The following is an 18,748-nucleotide window of genomic DNA, read 5'->3' as shown; positions in this document are numbered from 1 at the left end:
CAGCAACGAGTCACTGCTGAGCACTCTCTATCGTGGTGTACTTCCAAAGATATGCATGCTGCTTGACACTGCCTCTAATGATAACTTCCTGAACAAAGACGTAGATGAAGGGTGGCAACTAGTTGAAAATCTCGCCCAGTGTGACGGCAACTACAATGAAGACTACGACCACACAGTTAGAGGCGACACTGGTTCTGAGGAAAAGTACAAGAGGGACCTCAATAATGTCAATGAGAAGCTTGACCGCCTATTCCTTAGTCAATAGAAGAGCATCGACTTCGTATCTAAGGATGACCCTTTCCAAGTTCAAAATTGAGAGGGTGAGCAGTCTGAAGAAATCAGTTACGTCCATAATCAAGGTGGATACAACAAAGGTTACAGCCAATACAAGGCAAACCCCAATTTGTCTTACCGAAGTACCAACATTGCTAATCCACAAGATCAGGTGTACCCTCCTTAACAACAACAACAAGGTCAACAAAAACCTTTTGTCCCTTACAATCAAGGATTAATGCCTAAACAACAGTTCCAACAAGGTTATCAAGCTCCCTCAGGACCACCGCCAGGATTTCGTCCTCAACCGGTTCAGCCTACTCAAGCTCCTGATCAAGAAATGAAGCAAATGATGCAACAACTTCTTCAAGGTAAAGCTAGTGGTTCTCTCGATACAGCCAAGAAGTTTGCTGAACTCAGTCAAAGGATGGAATGTTCTTACAATGATCTGAACGTCAAATTTGAAGCTCTTAATTCAAAGATGAAGTATATGGAAGGCACATCTACTTCTACTTCTGCACCAAAGCCTAGCCAATTCCTAGGGAAGGCTGTTCAGAATCCCAAGGAGTTTGCTAATGCAATTACGCTGAGAAGTAGGAAAACATAGCGTCCCAGGCAAGGAGTTCCAGATGTCACTGTGGATAGTGAAGAATTAGATGGGGAGGATTTTGCTCAAGATGAAGCTTAGATGAAGGATCCAGTCGAAGCAGTCAAGGACCCGATTGAACCAGTGAAGCAGTCCGAACCTGAAGCTGTTAAGGAACCTGTTGTTTCTGATGACAAACCTGCGAGGTTCATCCCTCCACCATACAAGCCTCCTCTACCATTTCCAGTGAGGTTTAAGAAGCAGTTTACTGAGAAATATAAAGCTTTGTTCGAAAAACAAGTCAAGGAGATTGAGTTGAGGATGCCATTGCTGGATGCATTCGCACTTGTTCCTCACTACTAGAAATTCCTCAAGGACTTAGTGATGGAGAGATCAAAAGAAGTTCAAGGCATGGTGGTACTAAGTCTTGAGTGTAGTGCAATCATCAAGAAGAAGATTGTACCCAAGAAGCTCAAAGATCCTGGATCATTCACTCTACCTTGCTCCATTGGACCTATGTCTTTTTATAGGTGTCTATGTGATCTTGGCGCTTTAGTTAATCTGATGCCACTCTCTGTGGCTAAGAGGTTGGGTTTTACAAGGTTTAAAGGTTGCGACATCTCCCTCATCCTTGCAGATAGAACAGTGAGACTTCCACATGGTGTTCTAGAAGACTTACCTGTCAGGATTAGAGACGTAGAAGTTCCAACCGACTTTGTGGTTCTGGAGATGGATGAAGAACCAAAAGATCCTCTGATATTAGGAAGACCATTCCTAGCGACTATTGGAGCCATCATTGATGTCAGAAATGGCAAGATTGATCTTAATATGGGCGACGACTTCACTACGAAGTTTGACATCAAGGATACCTTGAAGAAAGCAACAATAGGAGGACAATTCTTCTATATTGAAGAGATGGATCAGTTGGCTGATGAGTTGTTGGAGGAATTAGCTGAGGAGGACCATCTCAAGACCGCTTTAACCAAGGATGGGGAAGAAGGGTTCTTGCATGACAAAACCATTTATTACAAGAATCTGCTAGACTCCCATAGAGAAACGGATGGACAAGAGGAGTCCGAGCAGCTGTCTGACGCAGAGGAAGTATGTGCAGTTGAGGCAGAGACTTCAGATCACGTGACCTCCCACTCGACCGACGTCGATTCTCCACTCGAGTCGCACCCCCGCCACTCAACCGTCGCATTCCCGGACTCCTTTGCTGATGACTGGTCAGAACTGAAAGCTCCAAAGGTAGAACTCGAAACTCTCCCTTCCGGACTCAGGTACGTTTTTCTGGGAACCTATTCTACTTATCATGTCATAGTGAATGCTAGGTTGAGTGATAATGAAAGAAGTGGTAAAGAAAGAGATTCTTAAACTCTTTGATGATGGAGTTATCTATCCTATCTCTGATAGTACTTGAGTATCTCCACTGCACTGTGTACCTAAGAAGGGAGGAATCACTGTAATCAAAAACGAAAAAAATGAGTTAATCCCAACTAGGACCATCACAGGACATAAGATGTGCATTGATTATAGGAAGTTGAATGATGCATCTAGGAAAGATCATTTTCCTTTGCCCTTCATTGATCAAATGTTGGAAAGATTAGCTAGTCATCCCTATTACTGTTTCCTTGATGGTATAGTGGATTCTTCCAAATCCCTATCCACCTAAATGATCAGGAAAAGACAACCTTTACTTGTCCTTATGACACTTTTGCCTACAGACATATGCCATTTGGTTTGTGCAATGCTCCTGATACCTTTCAAAGGTGCATGACATCAATTTTCTCGGATTTGATTGAGGAGTCAATGGAAGTGTTTATGGATGACTTCTCTGTATACGGTTCCACTTTCTCTTCTTGTTTGCTAAATTTGTGCAGGATATTGACGAGATGTGAGGAGACAAACCTAGTCCTGAACTGGGAGAAGTGCCACTTCATGGTTGAAGAAGAGATCGTTCTGGGACAAAAGATTTCTGAGAAAGGAATTCAGGTTGACAAAGCCAAGATTGAGGTCATGCTTCAGCTTCAACCGCCTAAGACAGTGAAGGACATCAGAAGTTTTCTAGGACATGCTGGGTTTTATAAATATTCATCAAAGACTTCTCAAAAATTGCAAGACCATTAACAAGGTTCTTGTGCAAGGAAGTGGAGTTCGAAGTCGATGCAGCATGTCTAGAAGCCTTCAGCAAGATCAAAGAAGCTTTGGTTTCAGCACTCATAGTACAAGCTCCGAATTGGGATCATCTGTTTGAGATTATGTGTGATGCCTCGACTTCGCAGTTGGAGCGGTTCTGGGACAAGGAATTGACAAGAAGCTTCATGTCATCTACTACGCAAGTCACACCTTGGACGAGACTCAAGGAAGGTATGCAACCACAGAGAAGGAAATCCTAGCAGTTGTGTTTGCATTCGAAAAATTCAGGAGTTACCTTGTGGGTTCAAAAGTCATAGTGTATACTGACCATGCTAATCTGAGACACATCTACTCGAAGAAGGATACCAAGCCAAGACTTTTGAGATGGATTATGCTACTTCAGGAGTTTGACATGGAGATAGTTGACAAGAAAGGTATAGAAAACGGAGTTGCAGATCACTTGTCAAGAATGAGGATTGAAGATGATGTTCCAATAGATGATTCAATGCCTGAGGAACAACTTCTGATCGCCTAGGTTTGTGAGCAGATGCATGATATAGAGGTTGACAACCTCAGACTTAAATGTATGGTGATCACTTCCGAGACTGCATCATGCTATGCGGATTTCATGAATTACAAGGTTTATGGAGAAGTTTCTAATGACATGGATCCTTACTGGAAGAAAACGTTATTCAAGGACATCAACCACTATTTCTGGGATGAGCCATATCTGTTCAAAAGAGGTTCTAACGGTCTGTTCAGAAGATGCATAGCAGAAGGAGAAGTGCAGGGAGTGCTTGAGCACTGTCACAGCTCCACCTATGGAGGTCACTTCGCCACATTCAAGACAGCTCATAAGGTTCTTCAAGCAGGTCTCTGGTGGCCAACCTTGTTCAAGGATGCTCACAGTTTCATCACCAAGTGTGATGCTTGTCAACATCACAAGGAGGAACGAGATGCCCCATAATCCGATCCTGGAAGTAGAAATATTTGATGTTTGGGGTATAGACTTCATGGGACCTTTCAACCCTCCATCAAATGGTAATGTCTATATTCTGGTGGTAGTTTAGTACGTTTCTAAGTGGGTTGAAGCCATTGTTAGTCCAACCAACGATCACAAAGTTATTCTGAAGTTGTTCAAGAGTATAATCTTTCCAGGTATGGGGTACCTAGAGCAGTGATCAGTGATGGTAGAACTCACTTCGTCAACAAGGTGTTTGAAAGTATGCTGAAGAAGTATGGTGTGAAGCACAAGGTGTCTACTGCGTATCACCCTTAGACCAGCGGACAGGTTGAAGTTTCGAACAAACAAATCAAGGGTATTCTGTCAAGGATTGTTGGAGTTTCGAAAAAAGACTGGTCTACCAAGTTGGACGAGACTCTCTGGGCGTACCGGACAGCCTTCAAAACGCCAATAGGAAGAACACCGTTTAAGTTCGTTTATGGTAAAGCATGTCACCTCCCTGTGGAGGTTGAGTACAAGGCACTTTGAGCTATTAAGCTTCTGAATTTGGATATTTACGCAGCTCAGGCTAAGAGGACTCTTGACATCCATGAGTTGGAAGAAATAAGACTTGATGCTAATGAGAGTTCTAAGATTTACAAGGAAAGGACAAAAAATTTTCATGACAAGAAGATTGTTGTCAAGGAGCTCATGGCTAAGGATCAAGTTTTGCTTTTCAACTCCAGACTTAAGTTATTTCATGGAAAGTTTAAGTCCAGGTGGTCTGGACCTTTTAAAGTCAAAGAAGTTCTGCCATTCGGAGCTATCACTCTTCTGAACAAGGATGGTAGCAAATTCACTGTTAATGGTCAGAGAGTCAATAAATTTTTAGCTGATGAAGTCCAACCAGAGAGGTCTTCTATGCTCCTTTATGAACCCCCAAAGGCGTGAAAAGCTGAAAATTCAAGCTAAGAACTTTAAACAAGCTCACTTGGGAGGAAGTTCGAAAGGTTTCACTATAAATATTTTTTTAGGATCTTTGTGTTTTTGATTTTTGTTTTTAGTTTTCTGGTACTCAGGAATCTACAGAAAGGTGCATGGGCAAAAAAAAGAAAAGTAAAAGTAGCAGTCAAAGGAGTGAGTTCAGAGTCAAACCAAGTATGATGGGTTTTACAGAAGTGAAGTCAGGAAAGAGAAGAAAAGTTACCGAAGAGATAAAGTATAGAGAAAAAATTAAGGAAAGGCAGAGTCAAGAGAGTGTGTTGGTTTTATGCGGGAACAGAAGAAAATATAGAGAGGGAATCTTAATTATTGGTTTTATCACTCTTCTCCTCTCACCCACGTGAACCTCCTCCCATCATTTCACCTCCCATCTCTTTTGCTCCCTCTCACCAAACACATCACCTTTGTGTCCTATCTTCCCACATCACTACACCCTCACAACTCTCCATCTTTTTAAATGATCTCTCAGCTCTCTCTTTCTTCTCACCCACCAACCATTACTCAATTATTCACTTATCTCACTTCACTCTCTCTCTTTCTCTCTGCTCGACATATCAACTTTTGTTCCCAACCTTCACTTTTTGTTCTCTTCGCATCGACTCGACCAACATTGAAGCTCACTGGATCCGTTTCCAGTTCAACCACCACCGAAGTCTCGCTCGAACCAACCTTCGTCCACTCGAGCGGCACTGTGAGGTTCACCTCGAGTTGACACGTCCATTGCTGCCATTCCGCTACTAGATGTGACCACTCGACTGACATCGTCTTCACCTCGACTCTCTCTCTTGCTACTTCACCACTCTACCGCCGTTCTTCCTCCTCGAACCGCCGTCCGTCACCCTCGCTGTTGTTCCACTTGAAGCACGCGACTCGATCGGTGCAGTTGGTTTCACTCGAGTCGACACACCCCGACTCGACCAACGGTGTACGTGACTTGACCGGCGAAGCAAGTTACTCAACGCGACCCGTCGTCCCATTCACGCTCCATGACTCGACTGAAGCCATCCAAGATGTACGACTCGATATGCATAATTCGACCGGAGATCCTAGCGTGCGACTCGAGCCTCGATGCATCCTTGTCCCTTGAGTCACCAAGTTGCCACTCGACCAGACCTCTGCTACTCTGGTTGTCGTTGAGAAGTTCTCATTCACCAGCCTGTTCACCGCTCTCATCGTTCGCAAATACGACTTGATCGGCGACTTTAACACACCCCCACTCGATTCGTCTCCACCGTTACGCTCGACCAACGACTCAATCTGCCATTCCTGATCTGCGTCCCTCTCAACCTAGCCTCATCATCACTCGAGCCAACATTCTCCCACTCGATCTTGACGACTCTACCTGCTACTTCGAGTCACCACACTGCCATTCGACCAGATCTCCAATCCCATCACCTTTGAACCAATTCATCATTGCCATTCATCACCACTCGTATTAGGACCATTCCACTTGATAGGTTTATCCTCTCTTTGCACTTTCAAGTTTTAAATTTCATAATTGGTCGTGTTACTTGTTCACTAACATATTAACGTTTAGCTTTGAGTTCATCATGTCTCAGTGAAGCAGGAAGAATACTGAGCTCATAGATGAGATGAGAGAGGCGTATGGTTTTGTAGGTGGAGAACGCTCATCAACCGAGTCCATGGCGAAGCATTTCTTGGAAATGAAGAACATGGTCGGAGAAGCTGTTGGGGGTTCAGGACAGGCAGCTGGCTCAAGCAGACCAGTCAAACCGCTCACCAAGAGCAAGAGTCGTGGGAAGAGACCGGTACCAGCTTCTAACTCAAAAGAGGAGGACAGTGATTACGAACAGGAGGAACCTGAGTTGCGTTCAGGACAAGCGCCTAGGAAATCTGTAAGAAGGAAAGCATCTGAGACGAAGATATCCCCATGTTAAGAAGATGGAGAAACTTGTGATTGGAACAAGATGTCCCCATGTTAAGACGATGGAGCAACTCAGGATTGCGGAGGATGTTCAATATCTATTTAGGCGGTGCTATCTGGAGAGAATCATGAACACCCCCAAACATGGATACAGAGAGGAAACAATCCAGTTCCTCTCTACTCTGAGTATCCACTTGTATGCGGATGAACCGGGCATGATGTCTGATGGAGGTCTAGGCTATATCACATTCCGCATTCACGGTCAGTTCTACACTCTCACCATCAGAACCATTGAGAAAGTACTCGGATTTCCCAGCGGAACCGGGACTGCGCCACAGTTCGACCGGAATGAAGTAGCAGCACTCTGGGCAACGACTCGAAGCGCGTCCACATTCACTTCATCAAAAACAAAGGCGATGCACCTGAGAAGCCTAGTGTTATGATACTTCCAGAAGGCGGTTGCTAACGTGTTTTACACGAAGGAGATCAAGGGTTATGTCACGAGTGGTGAGCTTGAGATGATTGATCTATCGCTAAAGGGACTCTCGTTCACTGCAATGGATGTAACCGAGCTGCAAGGTGACACAAGCAACACTTCCGTCTCGTTTTACCTTCTGAACCACATGCTGACGTACAAGACTAGGGTCTCGAGATTCAACACCAAACACACTCCATGAGTGATGTGCATGGGCAGCGTGGTTACTTGGTTTCTTGAGGCTGCTGGTGTTCCACTACAATCCAAGTCAAACTCTCCACGCTGGATAGACATGAGCAACTTGCGGCAGTTACACACTCTGGAGTGGGGTTTGAGGCATGGATGGTTGCTTTACAAGTTTGTGCATCCTGAGGTCGGTCCCTCAAGATTACTCCTCCCTTGCATCGAGTTGACTACAATCTTCAGGGGTGAACATATCGAGTTCATCCCTCCCACGGATACCCTGTACGATTCTGAGGTTGAGGAGCAACATGTATAAGTTGCAGAAGCAGGAGCCGCCCCAGGAGGAAGATGCAGATGAGTACCGCTCAGAGCAGTTTCACTTTGAGGAGTATTCAGAACTGAGAATGGCCAAGGGAGTCAAGGCAGCTCACAAACGTCTCAACAAGCTTCAAAGATGGGGCAAGGCAAGGGACAAGGCACTCAACAAGCTTCACGAACTTCATGCGTAAGTTCAGTTGTTCGACATCCACCACCACCGTTCCTATGTCTATCCCCGAGGACACCAGACCAAAGCAGGGTCGTGCCTCTGCGAGCCTCGAGCGAACTCGCCGACAAACACACTCTCTGGTCCCCTCTCCAGCTCGCCAATCTTCATATGTGTCACGGGAGAGTCAGCCTTCACCCGCTCATTCACGACACTCGTCTCATGAGTCTAGGGAGAGAAGGAGACGAGGCTCGCGAGGTTCCAGGGATAGAGCCTCCTCAAGTCATCGGTCAGCGCATCGTTCTACAGCTTGAGGTGAGCAAGAGGTTGAGCAGCGGGATGAAGCTCAGGGTGATTATCAGGACATGCACGGGGTTGAGCAGCAGATCGAACATCAAGGTGATTATAAGCCTACAGAGGTGGTTGTGATAGTATCAGACCATGGTGAGTCCAGAGTAGACGACATGCAGTGCGACGAGCAGCCGAACGTTTATCAGAACACGCAAGCAGTTGAGCAGCAGGTCGACCAAGCAACTCAGGTCACTCCTGCGGATCCGGAACAAGGTGAGGGACAAAGTCAGTTTCACGCTCCTCCTTGGGCGAGCACCGACTCCTTCTTTTACTACTGAGGTACTCCTACTTTTCCTTTGTATATAACATTTCATTCATGCATTGTTTTTATTGTGATTCTCAAATCTTTCTGCAAATTTTTCTTACACAAGAGACTGTAAAATTTAAGTTTGGGGGAGGGTTTGAGATGATGTATCTGATGTTGTTTTTTAGTGATTGTTATTTCAAATTTTTGCATCATATCATGTTTGAGTCTGCATCCATCTATTTGCATAAAAAACCATAAAAATTTGAAGAAAAAAAAAAATTGAAAATTTTCACAAAAACAGAGTGTTCATGTAGTTTGCACTTGCATATTAGGATTGATTCTAGTGTTATTCATATAGGGGTGTTGCATTTAGCATAGGGGTTGATGATGATTGTAACCTTGGTAGCATGCTGAATTCAATAGGAAAGGATCAAGGCCCTTGTTATTAGTTCTTTGATGCATGTTGATTGAACTTGAAATGTAAGATTGAAGCATGTTATGAATTGACGTCATTCCCTATCTACCTGAACTTAATCCTGACTTGCAATTATCTTGTTATACATTGAAGTCGAACTCATAGATACCATATACATACTTGGATTGTCTTTCACCTTTTTACCACCCTTGTCAATCCAAGTAGCTGATTCCCATCTTTGAAACAGTTCCCCGTATCCTTAACCAACCGTTCTTTCAAGCCAATTGTATTCTTGAGTGTCAGGCCTTTTCCGAGTTGAGTTTTTTAGAAAGTGTTAGGTTTTAACCGACAAGAGTAGAATCCTGTGTAGTTCTAGTTTGCGTTATCCGGACTAGTAGGACTAGGTGAGAACTCGATTTTGGGTATTGGGATTGGATTTGTGCAGGAAAGTGAAGAGTAACAGAAAAAGCAAGAGGGTAAAGAGTCTTTAGGAGGGGGATGTGTTTTCAAAGTTTACAAGGCTAGTAAAGGATTTGGGTTGAGCAAAGAAAAAAAAGAGTTATTGGTTTTGGGCATAAAATGAAAAGATTAGACAAAGAAGAGAAAGTAAAACGCTTAAGATGTCTAGAGTTCAGAAAAGAAAAGAAAGAGAACCATAGTGATAAAAATATTTCCCAATCCGCTAGAATGATAACAATTGACCTCCTCCTAAGACTAAGTGCATAGAATAAGAGAATGGGTTTGAGAAGAGATATTGATGAAGGGTAGAGATAGGACCAACTCCGGGGTTAGAATGTTAGAGCTAAGTTTCCTTAGGACCTTTGGGTAGACAGGGTACTGCTCTTTTATGTATGCGTTGGTTTCAACCTTTAGCCTTTTCTTAAGCTCAACTCCTTTTCATGAGAGAACCTTGTTCTGTATTGATAAAACCACTTGAGAAGGAGACCATCTTTGTCTCTGACCTTCTACTATAGCCAAATGAGTTCAATGACATTGTATAGCTTGATTCACGGTTCTTCGCTAATGAATGTTACGGGGAGTGACTGATAGGATTGCATGTGTATATTAAAGATTGCTCCCTTATATATGGTTTCACTCTCATCAAGTTTCAAAAGTGTGTAGGAGGAAGAGAGAAGATTCCCACATGCGCACTGAACCAAATCGAACCGGGCTGGGCTGGGCGTCAGGCATCGCTCTTTGGCTCTTGGGAATTCTCGCCTCACCAAGTATTTTTTGGACCATTGTTAGGCCCATCTCTTTTTTGTTAAAGACTTGGAGTGAACTCCAAGTAAATTGCGAAATACTTCTACTATACAAAGAGGCGCAGCCATTCATTATTTGTCACACGCTAAAATATAACAACTCAGAGTTCTTATTTTAGTTGTTTCGAGAGTATATCGTAGATCAAGTTCGCTTGAGTCTATTACTCGTGTGCTCGAGTATTAATTTGTGATCGGTTTTATCCTGAGATTCATAAATCGTGATTGTACAAAGCACTTACGATCGAGTTATTGAATTAAGCAAAAATATATCATATCTTGCCTCCATGATTTATATTAGGATTTGTTAGAGGTTTGGACTATCTCAGTTATACCAAAGATCATGGCTTGCACTCTGGTAGAGAACCCACAGTTTTGGAAGGTTATAGTGATGCCAACGGGATCGCAGACTCCAAGAACTCAAAATCCATGAGTGGATACTTTTTTACACTTAGAGGTGTAGTACTATCCTGGAAATCTTCCAAACAAACCCTAGCGGCTAAATCAACCATGTAATATGAATTCATAGCATTGGTTATAGCTGCAACAAAAACTGAATGGCTCATAATTTCTTGGAAGACATCCCAATGTGGGAGAAACTTGTGCATGCAATACGTGTACACTGTGATAGCAAATCCGATATAGGCAGGGCACATAGTATCCTATATAATGGTAAATCTTGTCACATCAGATGAAGACATATTACTATTAGACAACTTATCTCAACTGGAGTCACTACGATTGATTACATCAAGTCAAAAGACAACCTAGCGGATCCATTTACAAAATGTTAGACACGAGATCAAGTTACAAAGTCATCAAGAGGAATGGGTTTAAAGCCTACTACTCGCAGACTCCAAGAACTCAAAATCCATGAATGGATACTTTTTTACACTTAGAGGTGTAGTACTATCCTGGAAATCTTCCAAACAAACCCTAGCGGCTAAATCAACCATGTAATATGAATTCATAGCATTGGTTATAGCTGCAACAAAAACTGAATGGCTCATAATTTCTTGGAAGACATCCCAATGTGGGAGAAACTTGTGCATGCAATACGTGTACACTGTGATAGCAAATCCGATATAGGCAGGGCACATAGTATCCTATATAATGGTAAATCTTGTCACATCAGATGAAGACATATTACTATTAGACAACTTATCTCAACTGGAGTCACTACGATTGATTACATCAAGTCAAAAGACAACCTAGCGGATCCATTTACAAAATGTTAGACACGAGATCAAGTTACAAAGTCATCAAGAGGAATGGGTTTAAAGCCTACTACTTGAGAGGAGGTTTAATGGTAACCCCCCCACCCCCCCCCCCCCCCCTAAGATTGGAGATCCCATGACGTAGGTTCAAAGGGACAACTAAATCAAGCTAAACCTGCTAATAGCACTGACAGACTGTTATCTTCTCCTAATTCCTAAAATGATGTACAATGCTTCTTGTATGTGTAGAGGTTAAGCATATGCTTTTAATGATTTGAAATCTAGCTTTGTAAACTATGTGAAGTACTTACATGATATTTCTTTAAACACAAGCAGCTAGTAAATCATGTTGTGAGTTTGAAATGGGGCCGTTTCTAAGAGAATATGTGAGGATATACTCTCCAAGTTCACTCATGATTATCTAGGCATGTTCAAGGTCACAATGAACACAATAGAGAACCTCGTTCTATGAGAAAATGAAACCGTTTTATACCTGCTGTCTAAGTTTACATAAAACTTTAGATGGTTCAAGACATCATCTTCACCATCTGGCCGAGGAAACTCGACAGGTACTAACAATGAGTATGTTCAAAGCTAAAATATTTCACCAACTCATATACAGTTAGTTTTCACATATACTCTCGAAGGTCTGTCTAGTCTAGCTAGTTGTGTTAGTCCATAGGGTTAGTTAAGTCGTTATATGCTTAGACTTATTTCTGTTCATGTGGGGGATTGTTGGAACTGAATTTTTTAGAATAATATTTTGAAAATTGCAGGTTGTGACTGTGATTTTCTAGGAACTTTCTGGCCAAATTCCTGCCAATGGCTGAACGGAATTGTCGGGATGATAGTTCAATGGTAAGTTGGTAATGAGTACTACAAAATAGTATACTCATACGTCCAAAACGGAGTTTATTTGAATGAGAAATAAGGGTGTGAAGTAAGTCACTTGGGATGTTTGAGAAAATGTTCCACATCGAAAATGGGGAGTGTTTGTCACTCTCTTATATATGGTTTCACTCTCACATAGTTTCAAAAATGTATAAGAGGAAGAGGGGTGGTTCCCATACGCGCGCCGAACCAAACCAAACTGAACCAGGCCAAGCCAGGCATAGGCGTCAGGCATCGTTTTGGGCTCTTGGGAATTCTCTCCTTGCCGAATATTTTTAGGACCATTGTTAGGTCCATCTCTTTTGGTAAAGACTTGCGAAATACTCTAAAAATATTCCCTCGGAACCCTACCTCCTTATACTATCTTTTCATTATTTTTCACGTGCTAAAATATAACAGCTCACAGTTCTAAAATCGCCTCTCTCTTACTTCGTCCAAGTAAGTTCTTAGTTAGTTGTTTCGATAGTATATTCAAGATAAATCAAGTTCGCTTGAGTCTATTTCTCGTATGTTCGAGTATTAGTTCGTGATCGGTTGTATTATGGGATTCATAAATCGTGATTATCCAAAAGCATTTACGGTCGATTTAGATATCATATCTTGCTTCCGTGATTTATATTACACCTTGAAATTATGTTATTGTAATTCGTTCGTGACTTAAGTTCTCAATTAAGTTCCCATATTTTTTCAATTTGATTTTTAAGCTCCTACAAGCTTCTTTTAAGCGTATGAAAATAAATAAAACAGGACCATATGTCGCATAAGTAAACTGTTAAATGTCATAATAATATAACTTCTTTTTAAAAAAACATAATCCTACTATATTAATTGAGAAGTACAAATATGAAAACAACTTTAAAATGTGTAAAAAATTACATTCAATTGCCATTAGAAAAATTAATTAAAATTAATTAATTAAATAAATAAACATAATTAATTAAAAAACGCTGACAGATCAAATATAAAAAAATCTGGAAAAGTAAAAAAAAAATCTATACAAATCAAAACTAATTTGTAATTGAAAAAAAAAAATAACTGCTAATATAATATAGTTTATTTTCTTCTTTAATTTTACATTTTCATGCCATTGATTTTAAATAATTATTAGTTTTAAAAAAAATATTTTCTCTTTCTAATAAAATATGGATGAAAATTACAAAAAAAACTTTTAAAAAAATATAAACAAATCAGAGTTTCAAAAACAAAGATTTTATATCCTAGTAGTCAATATAATTATTTTTAATAACAAGATTTGAATATTTTGTTATAATTTCAAATTATGATTCTCCTATCATCTTATTTTATTTTATTTACAAATTTTTTGGAATTTTCATATAATACTTATATTAATAAAAGGGAGAGTTACTATAATATTGCATAAAAGCTTCCTTATTACAAAAGTAGCACACAATTGTTTATAATTACTAGAATAAACTCTGTACCCATACTACCCCTGAAACTAGTGTTGAGAAAAAACGTAATTACAGCTAATGCCATTAGTGCAAAAAAAAAAATATTGGGAACTGGGAGAAAGTCTACCGATTCTTTGATGGTATATTTATATATGTGACTGATTAAAGGTGTACGTCAGATATTTTTGGTACACTTAGTTGTAGTGTTGGTACACTTATCGGTCGACGTAGATGGTACACTTAGTTGTAGTGTTGGTACACTTATCTGTCGACGTAGATGAAATCGATTCGTTAGATTAAGTTGGTAGAGGAATTGCCCTTCGATGATAGACTTATGTTTTTAGCGGATGTAGCGGTAAACGTAAAAGGGTGGGAAGATATTTATGGTAGACTAATGGCCTGTTACGACAGATTTATGCTACAGCCTTCTCTCGTTACAAATATTTTTGGTATACTTTGTTTGTTTTTTGAAATAGTTTTCGTAGTGTATTGGTAGGCTTCTTGTCCGTGGTAGATTTAGTAAGCATTTTTGACAGCTGTAAAGTCTTACCAGAATAATACGAATTTGTTTGAGCTGGCAAAGACAGTCTAGTGTTGCGATAGACTTATTGGAGGAAGATCTAAACACGTTTGCTGTTCTTCCGATTAATGGTGTTCATGTAATAAAGTTTGTAGCAGATTCATCAATCGTGTTCTGTTTGTCGGCCGGAGCAAACGTCTTTTTCCTACTCATTTTCGGAAATCTTTCCTCTGGGTTCTTCCATGAAAGAGCAAGATATCGTTTTGGCGTGTGGGAAGTGGAGGGTAGACAAAAAGCGATGGATGTTTGATGTTGATACTAGCAAAGGGTGCAGGATTATAGTTACCGATAAAAAAACGAAGTTTGAAGACTTTACTGCTATGGTGTTCGATGACTTTGGTTTCTGTGAAGGAACTTCCGGCATAAAGTTGAGCTATATGTTAGATAGAAATAAAAAAAGCGGATGTTATATGCCACCAGTGATTGTTTGGAATAGTCGGCAGTTTCAAAACTTTCTGAAACAGTGCAGGGGTGATATCATCCGGCTATGCGTTGAGATTGAAGATAAATCTGGTGAAACCTTGTTCGAGGAAGTTAAACCGAAAACCCCAGAACCAACACCCAAGACCCCTGAAGTCGTTGTAGATGATTTCGTAGGCGTGGCAGAGGAAATGAGACAGAAAGATGAAGAGTACGAGAGTCGGAAGGTAGACGGTGAAGATAATGTAGGAAAGGATGTAGATGAAGATGAAGAGATGACAAGGAGAACAGTAGATTTAATTACTGTGACGATAGCGATGGTGCAAGTTCAGGGGATGAAGACTATCTACTCTACTCCAACTTCATCCCGGATGGACCAGAGGCATCATTGGACGACGGACCTAGGGGTGGGTCTTGTATTGAGGAAAAGGTGTGTAACAAAGAATCAAATATCCGTACCCGCAAGACTAACTCTGCAGCTGATGCAATTGAGAAGGAGGTTTGCAAAATAGAAAACGGAGGTGGTGATATTGCTGTGGGGGATAAGTTTGATAGCAAAGAAACACTGGTGGCAAGGTTGAGGGTGCTGAGTGTATTAGATAAATATGATTACAATGTTCGATATTCAACGCCCAGTTTGTTAATTGTTGAGTGTTGGGTAAATCGTTGTAAATGGAGAATACGGACTTCAACCATGGGTGATTTACCGGTGTTTCATATTCGCAAATATTGTCGTGAACATACTTGCTCTGTTACGGAACGATTTGGCCGTAGCCGTAATGCTAAACCACCACGAGCAACATTGCAGAATCGCTAAACAAAGTACTGAATCCTGCGAGAGCCTATCCCATTGTAGAGTTATTAGAAGCAGTTCGGAATATGTTGACACGTTGGTTTGCCACAATGAGAAAACAAGCGGCCGCAATGCCAACTTTACTCACCAAAGGAGTGGAGAACCTGTTACAGGTATGACATTCATTAACATATCCATCGATATATATGTTAACAAAAGGAGTGGAAATGTTAGTGGATATGTTGTGTTTCATAGGTTATATGAACTTACGCTTTCATTTACTCATAGCCACGTATTGAACATTCAAGGCGTCTAATGGTTCAAGAAATTGATGAAGATCGATTTCAAGTAAGTGGTGGTACCTCAACACATGTTGTCAATCTGAGGTATAGGAGGTGTTCATGTAGGCGTTTTGATCTAGAGAGGATGTCATGCGTACATGCTATCGCAACCGCATATACGGCCAACCAATCAGTTATTAACCAGTTCCATCCATACTTCCGCAGAGAAAGCCTATGCAGTGGTTATGTAGAGTCGATAATGCCGATAGATACATCTTGCATCGTTCCTACTGATGTTACACCGTCCAGATGTAAACCGCCTTTCGTTATGAATCCTCCAGGAAGACCAAAGATGGCGAGGATGAAGTCTTTTGTCGAGGTTGCGTTAGAGACGAAGCGGCCTTGCTAACAGCATGCTTGTTCTCAGTGTCAACAGGTTGGCCACAACCGTACAACATGTCCAGCTAATACGTAGTGCAGGGGCGACAATAGACGTGTTATCTTTTCATGGCGTGTGAGGATAATACTCTTTTTTCCTAAGTACCACCATAGCTTTTTGTAACATGTTTATAATGGACCTTTTTAATTTGTAAGCCCACCTTTTTGTTTAACTATAATTGTTGTAGAAATTGGTCCCAGCTGCCCTAGTTGGGCCTATTACACTTGTGGGCTTTTTAGAAATGTCAAGCAAACGGTTTACTGTTTGAATAAGATACTTACAAAAGCGAAATATATATGTTTGTGTATTTTAAGTGTTCCATTAGAGAGGACATAATGTGATGGAAGGATAGTGTTGCAAATGTGTTAACCACATTCACTGTACATGTCAACGGACCAAAGAAGTATGTTCCTTCATCCGTTTTTTATGTACGGTTGACATGTACACTTATCGTAGATAACTATTGTTGTGTACGTACATTTACGGAGTACTAAATTTTATATTTTTTTGACAAAACATAACCATATATTATCCAGAATCAGCGTAACATTCGGTTCACTCAAAAGTACTGTGAAGGTTTATCAATTGCATAGACCTGTGAAGGTTCTTTCAATATGCTAAACTCCCTGAGCTCTCCCTTTTGCCAATCTAGTTCCTTTCTTCTTAAGGTCATGCATTCTTCCCTACGTGCTCCATATTATGTTCTCTATAGTAACGTCTAGCGAATTCAGATCTGCGGTTAATATAGAAAGTGTATTAACGTATTTGACAGTAACAACATATACAATTAGATATTTTTATAGGAAAACAAACAGCTTACATCGCTTTGTGATGTTCCATTCCTACGAAATCTGGTTGTATATAGATTTGCGAAGAGGCGGTTGTGTTGACGAGACATGGTGCACCTACAGAACATTTACAAAATTAGATGTATATGGTTCACAAGGCTAATTTCCTTATCTGATCTATCAAATCGAACGTACATTCGTAGCTTCCAACCTTCCAGAACCGCAAAATACAAAAGACAGGTTCGAATGTAAAAGCAAGATGACACTTGTTTGCTTCCCAAGCATTTATGAAGCGAGCAGCATAGTCATCTAGGGCACGACACTTGAGGGTTTCATTCCTACAATTTTCTCATGTTAATATAGAACGGGTATAGGAAAAAACTTTAAATGAAAATGTATTCAAAAGGTAGCACAAATCTCCTTTACCTCCTATTCAGTAGGGTGAGGACAACTTCATTGGCCGCATTTGCCCCCTCGAGCAATCTTTTGTCTTCCACTCCAACTACACACCCACAAACATCTGATTCGGGGTAGACACATACTTTAAACGTTAGAACCTATGTAATTTAATATGAAATTGTCTACTAACCTAATTATTTACTATCAGGCCTAAAAACTAGTAATGTGCACAAATATATCATTTAGTTAAAGCAAACGTTTTTTAATGTTGTTCCAACAATGTGTAATGAAAAATTGAAGATAAGCGCACCGAATAATATGGGATGGGTAATTCTCCCTCGAGATATATCACCCAAATCCTCAAAACGGAAGTAGAGTTTTTGATTCACCGGTTCGAGCAGACCCATCATCGAATCATCAGTAAATTTGATTTGAAAAGGATGATGTGTATTCCTCTCTCTAAGTGTTGGCTGGATGACCTTGAAAGTCCTAATTTCATACCAATCACCATCATAGATATACTTCCTCATATTCTTGTAGGTCCCTGGTAAAAACGCCACCTCGATTGTGTCACCCTACAAATTGCATATCAATCGTGTATAAGACCACTGGTTGATTAACAACTGCGTGCAAATATTTTACAAAGTAAAGTGGACAAACCCGTGTATCAGCAAGGAGCAGAACCCGCTTTTGAAAGAACTCAGTAACATACCACGAATTCAAGACCTTTGCTTGGATAATCCAATTCGTTCTTCCTGGTCTAAGATCAGCGATGGCATCAACTCTAAATTCCATGGTTTTCTCTGATAATTTCATATTATTCGTTTCTACCCTGGGTTTAGAAAGGAGACAGGGAGATGCTATTTAAATAAAACAAAGCGTCACCACTAGTAGTTGCGTCTTTCTACCGACTCCCTCTCTCTTTTTCTCTAATAAGCGCGACTCTTTGCTTTCTTTGTTTTTCTTCGGGTGTATATTTCATATTTTCTTAATTACGGGTCGATCGATGCGGTTACGTATGTTATATTACATCAATAACGTTATGTACTTACATGTAACATTGTATTGGAGACGTTATTATATTGTAAATGCAATATAATGCTCATTGTAAATGTTCTGGTAATGACCACCTAGTTGGGCATAATTTTTTGTTTTTGTATTCTTATTTCCTCTTGTAATTCTTTTTCCTGTATCGTTTATACCCAACTTGTGTAACAGGATATGTCTCCGTTATATATTGTATACTGTATAGGTACACGTACACTGACAAGTAACGATCTTGTGTACGT

At 40.6% G+C, this 18,748-nt stretch overlaps 2 protein-coding genes across 2 annotated transcripts; one reads left to right on the top strand and one right to left on the bottom strand.

Moving 5' to 3' along the window:
• Window positions 1-15,662: 15,662 nt before the first annotated feature.
• Window positions 15,663-16,242, top strand: LOC147933401 (uncharacterized). The gene is made up of 2 exons (XM_087477438.1): window positions 15,663-15,725; window positions 15,841-16,242. The coding sequence occupies exons 1-2, from the start codon at window positions 15,663-15,665 to the stop codon at window positions 16,240-16,242; spliced, it is 465 nt and encodes a 154-aa protein (XP_087333564.1).
• Window positions 16,243-16,941: 699 nt separating this feature from the next.
• On the bottom strand, window positions 16,942-18,254 carry LOC147933400 (uncharacterized). The gene is made up of 7 exons (XM_087477437.1): window positions 18,120-18,254; window positions 17,770-18,034; window positions 17,662-17,676; window positions 17,487-17,580; window positions 17,256-17,398; window positions 17,093-17,177; window positions 16,942-17,005 (listed from the first exon to the last, which is right to left on the bottom strand). The coding sequence occupies exons 1-7, from the start codon at window positions 18,252-18,254 to the stop codon at window positions 16,942-16,944; spliced, it is 801 nt and encodes a 266-aa protein (XP_087333563.1).
• Window positions 18,255-18,748: the final 494 nt, after the last annotated feature.

The sequence above is a fragment of the Camelina sativa genome, chromosome 12, assembly GCF_030686135.1.
Source record: "Camelina sativa cultivar CO46 ecotype springtype chromosome 12, ASM3068613v1".
NCBI classification, from domain to species: Eukaryota; Viridiplantae; Streptophyta; class Magnoliopsida; order Brassicales; family Brassicaceae; genus Camelina; species Camelina sativa.
Note: the sequence above shows the minus strand (reverse complement) of the source record. Positions and strands in the feature narration are given on the sequence as shown.

Bases quoted from the DNA above. Each gene is read 5' to 3' on its own strand.
- LOC147933401 (XM_087477438.1), top strand. From the start codon at position 15,663: ATGAGAAAACAAGCGGCCGCAATGCCAACTTTACTCACCAAAGGAGTG. The intron at 15,726-15,840 runs GTATGACATTCA...ATTTACTCATAG, and splicing joins GAGTGGAGAACCTGTTACAG to CCACGTATTGAACATTCAAG.
- LOC147933400 (XM_087477437.1), bottom strand. From the start codon at position 18,254: ATGGAATTTAGAGTTGATGCCATCGCTGATCTTAGACCAGGAAGAACG. The intron at 17,399-17,486 runs GTAAAGGAGATT...AGAAAATTGTAG, and splicing joins CTCACCCTACTGAATAGGAG to GAATGAAACCCTCAAGTGTC. The intron at 17,006-17,092 runs GTAAGCTGTTTG...TATTAACCGCAG, and splicing joins ATGGAACATCACAAAGCGAT to ATCTGAATTCGCTAGACGTT.